At 33.6% G+C, this 12,029-nt stretch overlaps 1 protein-coding gene across 1 annotated transcript; it reads left to right on the top strand.

Annotated features, from left to right (window-relative positions):
- The first annotated feature begins 2 nt into the window (after positions 1–2).
- coq7 (coenzyme Q7 homolog, ubiquinone (yeast)) lies at positions 3–5,937 on the top strand. Its single transcript, NM_001083011.1, is given in 6 exon segments — positions 3–171; positions 1,982–2,160; positions 2,508–2,622; positions 2,705–2,844; positions 4,667–4,735; positions 5,146–5,937. Coding segments are annotated over 6 exon segments (672 nt in total). The 5' UTR covers positions 3–80; the 3' UTR covers positions 5,224–5,937.
- The last annotated feature ends 6,092 nt before the right edge of the window (positions 5,938–12,029 follow it).

Genomic DNA, 12,029 nt, shown 5'->3' with positions numbered 1-12,029 from the left:
TCACTTACAAGCGCCACAACCTTCACTTCTAATATATCTGTCTTTACACTGCGGTAGATAATTGTATTTTTGTATTAGAAATGCAGACAGCCGGGAAGTGTGCTGTGAGACTTGACCTCAGTCGTGTTTTTTGCCCGTCAAGCGTATGGAACTGTCGTGCAGTAAACAGAGGTAAGGCGTGTATGTACTGTATGTGTGTGTGAGCTTATGACAGCTGCGATCACATAACGTTACTCATGTCAAGAAAACAACTCCGAGTCCTCCAACTTCAGCTGTAATACTAGTTATAAATGCTAGCTTTTAGCTTATGGACTGTATATGGCAATAATATTAGTAATAGTCCTGTGAAAAAAGCCATAGGATTTGGGAAGGTTTCACTGTTCTGATGAAAAGTTTATGACATGATGATGTTGTTTACATCTATTTTGTTGTTATTTCTTCTGTAAACTGCTAATATAGTTTCATCCGAATTGTAAAATAAAATGCAGTTTCTATATATTTTTAAACTACAAAATATAAATGTTTTAATTTCAGGAGAGTTGCTGGAATAACTATGATTTTCAGTCACATCAAATGAAAACATTTGGTTTTTTTTAGTACATATATGGGATATTCGAGTAGAAACGTACATTATCTGTTCCTAAAATAAAAACATAAATACAGTAAATCAATAGTATTTCATCCTAAAAATATATAATGGATGGATAGTTGCCTTGTGCATTGAGTTAAAGTTGTTTTTATATTCGCACATTTGTTCATTTAATGCTCCCTTTATTGTTTACCCTACTTTAAATATTCAGTCTGAATGAGCATGTAAATATGACTTGAAAACAACATTAGCACTAGTTATTTGACTGTGAACAATGTTGTTCTTTGATAGTCATTAGGTGCTAATATGATTTCACTATTTAGAATTTGCAAAAATTAGAAACAGAAATTATATTACTAAAGAGAAGGTCTGAAGGTCCGAATATAAAACCAACTTTACCTAAATGTCTTCAGTGAATTGCCCTGTAAAGGAATATGTCATTCATATGGTTCTCAGATTGTTTTTTCTTTATTAAAACACTTTACAAAAGTACAAACCCTGTCATTGTTCTTATCCTCAGTCCAGCTTTAATAGTTTTGTTATGCTAAAAACTGTTATTTAGAAGAAAAAAAAACTTCAGAAATAGCAAGTTATTATCGTTAACATCAATTGTTAAAAAGCAAGAAATTATGAATAAATTCTACAAATAAATACTACAAATAAATGTACAATTGCAATACACCATTAAGGCTATGACTCAAAGGAAGTGACATCAGTTGATGTAGAAGCTGATAGTCATCAAGAGTTCGTCCTATCATTGAATTGTATGATTTTATGCTTGCTTTGTATGATTTTTTTTTTGTTTTGAGGAAGACAAGCCTAAAGGTCAGGTCCTGTCATATTTTTTTCTAAGTGAAAATTTACATTTCTGGTGTAATGTCCCTTATCTAGTTAATGCTTTTGTAACCTTTTCTAAATTTAGCATACAATGACATTAGCAAATAATAATAATTGAAGACATGATTGCTCTCTTATTCTAATAATTGATTTTATTACATTTTACTTGCCTAAATTCCATCAAAAGTGTATTTGTGCTAGGGCTGCTCAATATATCATTTGAGCATCGGTATTTCAATGATTCAGATAATTTCTTAAAGATTAAAATAATATTAAATATTATTTAAAATAAGACTTTTGTCAGATAGTACAGAGCTCTTTAAATCATCCGTTGAAACAATATTAATATTGCAATGAATATCGCAGAAAAGAAAAATATTGCAGCGTCAGATTTTGCCAATATCATGCAGCCCTAATTTGTGCTATTTTACAGATGTGATTACTACAGTTTTAAAAGTGACATAAATCTTAATAAACAATTGGAAGGTGTGCCCAAACATGCATTCAGTGACAAAGCGAACTTGTCTTGCAAAGTAACTCTGTTCTTATGTGCAGTTAATGGCTTAGTGTCATGCAGAAGATACAGTGTCATTCCTCCACCTCGTGATGAACAGGAGAAAGCCATGCTGGACCGTATGTTGAGGGTTGACCATGCAGGAGAGTATGGGGCCAATCGCATCTACGCTGGCCAAATGGCAGTTCTCGGAAGAACTCAGACAGGGCCTCTAATTCAGGTATGTCTGTCTTTTGTCTTTTACATACAGATTTTTTTTTTCTTTTTCAAATATTTCCCAAATGATTTTTAACAGCAATGAATTTTTCACAATATTTCTTATACATTTTTTTCTTCTAAAGAAAATCTTATTTGTTTTATTTTGGCTACATCAAAAGCAGTTTTAAATTTTTTTGTGAATCATTTTATTGTAATCGAAATAAAACAAAAAAGACTTTCTCCAGAAGAAAAAATATTATAGGAAATACTGTGAAAAATTGCGGGAAAAGTATTCAGGGGGGCTAATAATTCAACTGTATACCAGGTTTAATAAAATAGCTGTTGTAAATGTGCCTTTCACACCTGCAGCATATGTGGGACCAAGAGAAAATACATTTGGAAAAGTTTAACGAGATTCTGGGAGAGCATCGTGTTCGACCGACGTTATTGTTGCCGCTGTGGAATATCGCTGGGTTTGCATTAGGTACGTTCTTAAGTAGACGCGCTTAATTGTTTGTTTTTGCATTGTAATTTGTAATAATAAGCTCTGACTGTGGTGGTTTCAGGAGCTTGTACGGCTCTTCTGGGTAAGGAAGGAGCCATGGCCTGCACTGTGGCTGTTGAGGAAAGCATCTCGGAGCACTACAACAGCCAAATCCGAACACTAATGGAAGCCGATCCAGACAGATACACAGAGTTACTACAGGTAATACCAGTACTGAGCATGCACATTTACAGTCGAAGTCAATTTTTCTTTGCTTTTTTAAATATTTCCCAAATGATGTTTAACAGAGCAAGGAATTTTTCACAGTATTTCAATAATATTTTTCTCTTCTGGAAAAAGTCTTTTTTTGTTTTATTTTGGCTAAAATAAAAGCTGTTTTTATTTTTTAAAATCCTTTTAAGGTCAATATTATTAGCCATCGTAAGCAATATTTTTTCCTATTGTCTACAGAACAAACCACTGTTAAACAATGAGTTGGTTAATTACCCTAACTCGTCTAGTTAACTTAGTAGAGCCTTTAAATCTCACTTAAAGTACTAGTATCTTCAAAAATATCTAGTTATACATTATGTACTGTCATCATGGCCAAGAATGAGTTATTAGAAATTAGTTATTAAAACTGTTTTGTTTTGAAATAGGGCTGGGCAATGTTGCAAAAAAAATATTACGATGTCATGTTTCATATCATTTAGTACCGATAATTATTTAATAGTTATTAACAATGCATTTAGGAATATTAAAATCATTTTTAATTTTAATCTACCAACATTAAATGCACTGCAAAACACAGTGTTTTTCACCGTATTTTCGTATTAAACGTCAAAAATACCAACATTTTGAGGATGACACGCATTTGGTAATAAGCGATTTGACCCATTTGGCTTTCCATATGTGTGCTTCGCTTGCACACCATGTGAGCGTCACTCCCATGTGCACATTGTGCAAGTTGCATGCCTTCATTGGAAATGACAAACTTACACCCTTCTTGGCATTCCTTCCAAGACACGTGCTCAGCAGCCACATTATAATAAAACTATAGCACTTTATACAGAAACTTCATACCAATTATTTTTTTAAAACAATATTCACTTTAAGTACTTTAAGCACTAAACTGGCAGTGGGCGCCGTCTTTCGGATAGACGTTAAACCGAGGTCCTGACTTTCTGTGGTCATTAAAAATCCCATGGCACTTCTCGTGAAAGAGCAGGGGTGTAACCCAGGTGTCCTGGCCAAAGTCCCTCTATCGGCCCTTACAATCATGGCCTCCCAATCATCCCCTTCCACCGAATTGGCTCTATCACTGTCTCTCCTCTCCACCAATAGCTGGTGTGTGGTGAGCGCACTGGCGCCGTTGTCCTGTGGCTGCCGTCACATCATCCAAGTGGATGCTACACACCGGTGGTGGTGTGGAGAGACCCCCCCTCATGATTGTGAAGCGCTTTGGGTGTACGGCCATACACAATAAATGCGCTATATAAATACACATTACAATACATTACATTACAATATTGACAATGATGTATGGTCCATAAATATCAATACCCATTTTATCGCCCAACCCTACAGAAATTGAGGTAGAAAATATAATAATTTATAATGTTATTAATTACTCACCCACATGTCGTTTCAATAAAATCCCAGTCACCTGCGAAACCTTGTCAAAACTTTCCATGTGACTTCAGTGGTTCAACTGTAATCATACAATAGTCTGAGAATACATTTGTACTTCCATAGTAGGAAAAACAAATAGTATGGAAGTCAATAATTACTAATTTTCAACGTTCTTTAAAATATCTTCTTTTGCATTCAACAAATGAAAGAAACTCAAAGTGGTTTTAGATAAGTGAAGGATGATAACAGAATTTTCATTTTTAGTTAAACAATCTCTTTAGGTAAGGTAAATAAATGGCGAGGAATAATTTGGGGTGAACCATCTCTTTAATTGGCATCTTTTTTTAAAAAAAAGCATGTGTCTATTTTCGAGCAAAAAAAAAACCTAATCAAACTGTTTTAATTCAATCAGCTCATTAAAGAATTTCGTGATGATGAAATAGAGCATCATGACACAGGATTGGAGCATGATGCTGAGTCGGTGAGTTTTATATTATAGATTGATTGATTGATTGATTTATGGGAAATGTACATGTTTATTAAGGACGAAACCTGCAAAAACAATAAACTAATAAATGTGCAAATAAATAAATGAATGTATATAAAAATCTACAAATTCCTGCATAAATAGTGCGAGCAAGTAAATAAAAAAAAATACACAAATGTTGGAGTAAGAAAATGCTAAACTGGAAGTAGTTTTTTTTTTTAATTTATATATTTTATTTACCTGCTTACACTATTAATTATTTATATATTTATACAAGAATTTCTGGACGTTATATTTATTTATTTGCATATTAATTTATTTATTGTTTTATTTTATTGTTTTCCATACATGTTATGTTGTTTTTTTTGGATAAAGGTTTCTTTAACTTGTTTTTCCCTCTATAGGTACCAGGATATATGCTTTTGAAAACAGCAATACAGGTTGGCTGTACAGCTGCTATCTATATTTCTCAGCGTATTTAGAGTCATTTTAACAATGCATGGCTTGTAAATATTGTTTTTTGTCATTCATGTACAGTAATGTAACATGTAAGGAGACCACATTTGTCACATCACAGTTTACTTGATTCGAAATGAAATTTTTGACCTCCTGTGAACTTGTTGGATATTTAAATATACAAATTTAAAATGGAATTTGTATTTCAAATCTGTGTATTTTCCACAATTAAATGTGTTCACAAAGTCATTTTTGTATTTTTCATTTGACCTGAGACTAAACAGAAAGGGGCATATAGGGACAAATGTTTATTTTTTGATAAGTCATTTTTAAGTCATCTGACTTGGGTTTAAACAATGAAATGATTGCAAATAATGAAATATAAAAATGCATGTTATTATGTATTTTGTCTGTGTGGCACCATCTGGTGGTCATAAGATTACTTTGCAGGGGTGTCCAAACTCAGTCCTGGAGGGCCGGCGTCCTGCAGATTTTAGGTCCAACTTGCTTCAACACACCTGCAAGGATGTTTCTAGAATGCCTAGTAAGAGCTTGATTAGCCAGCCCAGGTGTGTGTGATTGGGGTTGGAACTAAACTTTGCACAACAAAGGCCCTCCAGGACCGTGTCTGGACATCCCTGACTTAAAGGGATAGTCCACCAAAAATAAATCATTCTTTTTTATTATTATTTACAGTTTTTCTTTCATACTGTAAAACATTAAAGATATTTTGAAAAAAAGTTGGTGATATTTTTGTTTTGTACTGCCTCCTACTGAATGGACATTAAAATGTCAACATTATTTAAAGCTGCTTTGTTTGTTTGTGGTGTGCAGAAGAATGTAAGTTTGGAACAGGATCATAATTTTTGAATGCAGGAGCAGTAATGGATTTATGAATTAGTATTTATGTTCTGCCCTGCTACGGGTGAAAGATCTTTAGAAATTAAATTAAAAATTAAAGAAACACTTTTTGTTTTGTTTTGTTTTGTTGATGTTTTTTTTTATTTTATTTTTTTTTTTGGAAGTGTTTACAAGTCCCCTGGAGTTTAACAGTTAAGATTAAACATTTTTAAATCCATTCAGCCGACCTTCAGGTGTAATGGGATGACTTTTAGCTTAGCTTAGCATAGCATAGATCATTGAATCAGACTATTAGCATCTCACTCAAATTTAAAGCTAGACTTTTTTTAGTTATATCAAGACTGAAGAAGGACAGAACGTTCCTATTTTCTTGGTCAATATGACTTGGATCAAAGAACTTAGCTATGCTAAGCTAAACTAAAAGTGCACCCAGCAGATCCAGAGATCGGCTCAAGTAATATCATTGTGCCTGCTTCAGCAATGATATGGCAGTAAAATTGCTTGATAATTATGCCAGAATGAGAATATAGTTTGTAGTCATATCTTTTTACACATTTGTTGCACAATGCTTAGCTTAGCATAGCAAAGATCAATGAATCAGACCATTAGCATCTTAAATTTTTTTAATGAGTTTTCTGCTGTTATATCATATACCAAGACTGATGGAAAATAAAAAGTTGACATTTTCTAGGTTGATAAGACTAAAATCAAAGAACTTCGTAATGTTCCATGACTGAATTCCATTGAATACAATTGCGCCTGCTCCAGCCATGGTATGGCATTAAAATTCATTGATTATTTTGCCAGAATGACAGTAAAGTTATAGTTCCTAACCATAATGGTCTGTTTTCCGCCTGTCTTTGTACATGACATAACTATAGAATCAAGCTTTAAATGGGAAAATTAACTATTTACACATTTTTAGCACAATGCTTTGCTTAGCATAGTAAAGATAATCAGGCTATAAGCACCTCACTCCAATTTGTTTAAAGAACATTCTATAGTTATATCTTATACTAAGACTGATGGAATATAAAAAGTTGCTATTTTCTAGGTTGATATGACTAAGATCAAAAAACTTTGTACTGTACCATGGCTGAAGCAGGCATTATAACATTATGCATTAGCGGCTAGGTAACTAGCCATCAGCGCTGCATAATACCATTGCGCAAGCTCCAGATATGTTATGACTGTAAAGTTCCTTGATTATTATGCAAGAAAGAGCGTATATTTCCTAGCCATATGGGTCTTTGTACATATCAGTATGCACATGATATTACTACAAAGGAATCAATCTTTAAATGGAAAACTTATCTTTTATACACTTTTTTTATTGAATTTTTTTTAGCCTGATGCTAATGGTCTAATCCAATTTAATGATTTATGATAGGCTAAGCTAAAAGTGCTCCCTCCAGACCTGGACATCGGCTGAGTGGGTTTAAAAATTATAAAACTCACATGTCTTACTAACTAAGTGTACTAACTGTAGAGTACTAGTAAAATAAGCCTATTTCTTAGAAAAAAAACTGCAGTATTTCTTTAAGTGAGAAGAGCAGACGACATTTGCATGACATTTACATTTCTTAATGTACGTAGCAAGCTTATTATTTTACAGTGCACGTTCTCTAGAAATAAGATTTATGAGCTTGTCATTAGTAGTACCGTGTTCCACCATATAAACTATAAGAACATGCAGACAGACATGTATGCAACATCTGACACTTGTAAGCATAGATTTAGTGAACTGAGCAGGTTGTCCGTCCCATGAACTGATTTTCCACCTCACGTTGGATCAGAAGTTTAAGTGTTAGATGACATCACCTTCCACCTACACAACACCCAAAGACAAACTACCAGCTTGTGCTAGTTCACATATATAAACAGTGACGTGTCTTCATGAAACATAAATCATGTTCCCCGGTTTAGCTCCCATTGCAAAACACTCATAAATTTCAGGATTTGAGAAGAGGTTAAACAACTGTGCTCGGCCACTGATTTTGTTTAGAAAAGGCATTGTGCAAATGACAGCTGTCAAACCCTTATAAGACACCACATTGCTGCATTAGATGTGTTCATTTCATCTTGACTTCAGGTCAGGTTGCAGTGTGTGCTGATTTAAATTCATCCTTTAGTGTATATTGTTAGACTGTTTATTTAAGTTCTGGAACATTAGTGACATACACACACACACACACACACACACACAAGGCCTAATCTAAATGATTCATTATTAGAATAATAGTTTTTGTTTACAACTCTTAAATTAATCCTTTAAATATATTCAAATTATATATATATATATATATATATATATATATATATATATATATATATATATATATATATATATATATATATATATATATTAGTGCTGGGCAAATATTAATCACGATTTATGGCATCCAAAATAAAAGTTTGTTTTGACATAATTTAAGTTTGTCTTTTTGTGTATATTTATAATGTATATACAAGGGTGTAGATTTGCTCTGGACATTGGTGGGGATATACATCCCTAGAGCTGCATTGAACAGCACAAATTCTGTTTCGCGCTTTAAAAAATAAACATGAATAAAGTACTTAATAATATAAAATCAACACTTAATAATAGAAATAACAATCACGTCCCATGCTCTAAAAGTCACTTTACATGATTTTTCTGTAGTCGGGCTTTAAGGTGGTATGAATGTAGTGAAATCTAGAGAGGTGTATGACGGAAATGAACTGTTTTATGCCGATTAGTGTCTCTTATAATCATGGAGGCCAAAATCGTAACCGAATTTTGATTAATTGCACAGCCTTGGAACTCGTAGCGAACTTGACTTTGTGCATGTGTAGGTTAATAAGAATTAAATTAATGGTAGGGACATTTCAGTTATTGGTGGAGTCACATTCCTTTTGTCCATGCCAATTCTACGCCCGTGTGTGTGTGCGTGTGTGTGTATGTGTGTGTGTGTGTGTGTGTATGTTTATATATATATATATATATATATATATATATATATATATATATATATATATATATATATAGTTGAAGTCAGAATTATTAGCCCCCTTTCGATTTTTTTTTTTTTTTAAATATTTCCCAAATGATGTTTAACAGAACAAGGAAATTTTCACAGAATGTCGAATAATATTTTTTCTTCAAGAAAAAGTCTTATTTGTTTTGTTTCAGCTAAAATAAAAGCATTTTTGAATTTTTTATATACTATTTTTGGGACAAAATCATTAGCCCATAGCTAATTTTTTTTTTTTTTTGATAGTCTACAGAACAAACCATCGTTATACAATAACTTGCCTAATTACCCTAACCTGCCAGTTCACCTTATTAACCTAGTTAAGCCTTTAAATGTCACTTTAAGCTGTATAGAAGTGTCTTGAAAAATATCAAGTAAATATTATTTACTGTTATCATGGCAAAGATAAAATAAATCAGTTATTAGAAACAGGTTTGAAAAACTATTATGATTAGAAATGTGCTGAAACAATCTTCCCTACATTAAACAGAAATTGGGGAAAAAAATAAACAGGGGCGCTAATAATTCAGGGGGGCTAATAATTCTCACTTCAACTGTGTGTGTGTGTATATATATATATATATATATATATATATATATATATATATATATATATATATATATATATATATATATATATATATGTATATGTATATATATATTTATGCATGCATATATTTGAGAGAATGTATATATTTAGATATAAATTATATATGTATATGATACAAATTACAACCTCAAATCAGAAAAGGTTGGAACAGTATGGAAAACGCTAATAAAAATAGAAAGTACTGATATGCAAATTTACTTTGACTTGTATTTCATTGCAGACAACATGAACACAAAATATTTCATGTTTTGTCTGGTCAATATCATTTCATTTTTAAATATACATTTTTTCCCGTCATTCAGACCTGCAACACATTCCAAAAAAGTTGGGAGAGGCACAATTTAGAGCTAGTAATCGGGTAAACCGGTTAAATAATGATGTGATTTGAAACAGATGATGTCAACAGATGATGTAATTATGATTTGATACAAATGAAGCATCCAAGAAAGGTCTAGTCCTTAAGGAGCAAAGATGGGCTGAAGACCAGCAGTTTGCAAACAATACATGATAAATACATGAAAAAGTTATTGAAATGTTTCTAGATTGCATGACATTTGGATAGGCCTATTTCCCCTTCAAGAGTACATCATTAAAAGATTCAAGAAATCAAGAGAAATTTCATTGCGTAAAGGACAAGAGTGCAAGCCTGAGCTGAACTACCATGATCTTCGATCCCTCAGGTGACACTGCATAAAGAATTGTCATTCATCTAGAAGAAATGTCATCACATGGGTTTAGGACTACTTTTGCAAACGTTTGCCAAGTACCACAATAAGTAGTTGCATGCACAAATGCAAGTTAAAACTCTACTGTGCCAAAAGGAAGTCCTATGTTAACAGTGTCCAGAAGTGCCATCGACTTCTCTGGGCTCGGAGGCATCAGGGATGGACCATCACACAGTGGAAACGTGTACTGTGGTCAGATAAATCAGTGTTTTAGGTATTTTGGGGGGGGAGAAATTTATGCTGAGAAATGGAATAGTAAACTGAGTATTATTCATTCATACATTTCACTTCAGCTTAGTCCCTTTATTCAACATACCTAGCATATGTTTTACATAGCGGATGCCCTTCCAGCTGTAACCCATTACTGGGAAACATCCATACACACATCCGCACACATACACTATGGCCAATTTATTTTATTTAATTCACCTATAGCGCATGTTTTTGGACTGTTGGGGAAACCGGAGCACCTGGAGGAAACCCAGGCGAACACAGGGAGAACATGCAAACTCCACACAGAATTGCCAACTGACCCAGCGGGGACTCAAACCAGTGACCTTCTTGCTGTGAGGCGACAATGCTAACCTCTGAGCTACCGTGTCACCTGTGAGCATTACTGAATGTTAAAATGTACATTAACACAACTGTTAATTTACATAAATCTTTACAACTTTAAAAACAAATGAACATTGCTGTATATCGAATATCATCATATTATAATAATAGTTCTACTCACCTATTCTCTGGATGGCAGCAGAAGTTGCTTATCTTCGAGCCCACCTGAGTCAGGGGTTTATTTCTGTTTTAGATTAATAGTGCTGACAGATTCATTGCATGATGTAAGATGCTTAAAAAAAGAAACAAGCGCTGAACTGCATATTTGGCATCCAGGTTGTGTGACAAAATTACCATAACATAAAAGTGTGAGTGATGATTCCAGTCAAGCTGCGGGTGTTAATATCAGTAAACCATAAAACCGACAACTATATTATCTCAGTGTTTCAGAGAACAGAAGAAAAAAATACCAAAATGTTGAGTCAGTACACAAAAAAATGGCATCATGAAATAGAAAGGGTGTTAAAATAAAAGTAAAAACGTTATTCAGAAGGAAGTATTTTTTTAATATCCAAGTGCCTATCTTGCAGCTTTACCCATTTATCATGGTCCATAAATGTATTTTTATGTGCCTGACACAACTGTCTGTTGAGCAGATCTTTTTCGAGCGCTGGCCATTTAGCATACAAAGCAGCCAACTTGCAAATACCTACTTGTAACTTGCAATTACCAACTTGTAGTTACCTTTTTCCTTTGTAATGGGTTAAACCAATCTAAGCAATATCCAACCCGATTAGTATTTCGAGTGCCCTTGGCAGGTCCGGGAAGTGACAGAAGTGTGTTCACAGCGCCGCAGCCCATCAGGTGGCGCATTCCAGGTAGCAAATGTTTTCTCCTTTTTATAGCCCAAATGCCGTTTGGTGATAGGGCAGAAACAAAGACCCATGAATCAATGACGCAAAGAAAGTAATTATCTCTCCTGCCACATCTCCATAGACTGCCTTCTGCTGAGATACTATTTTGATATTTTTAGGGTGCTTTCACACCTGTATTATTTAGTTCGGTTG

This window comes from Danio rerio, chromosome 6 (genome assembly GCF_052040795.2).
Source record: "Danio rerio strain M-AB ecotype USA chromosome 6, GRCz13ab, whole genome shotgun sequence".
Classification (NCBI taxonomy): Eukaryota; Metazoa; Chordata; class Actinopteri; order Cypriniformes; family Danionidae; genus Danio; species Danio rerio.
This window is presented reverse-complemented; position numbering and strand designations above follow the sequence as displayed.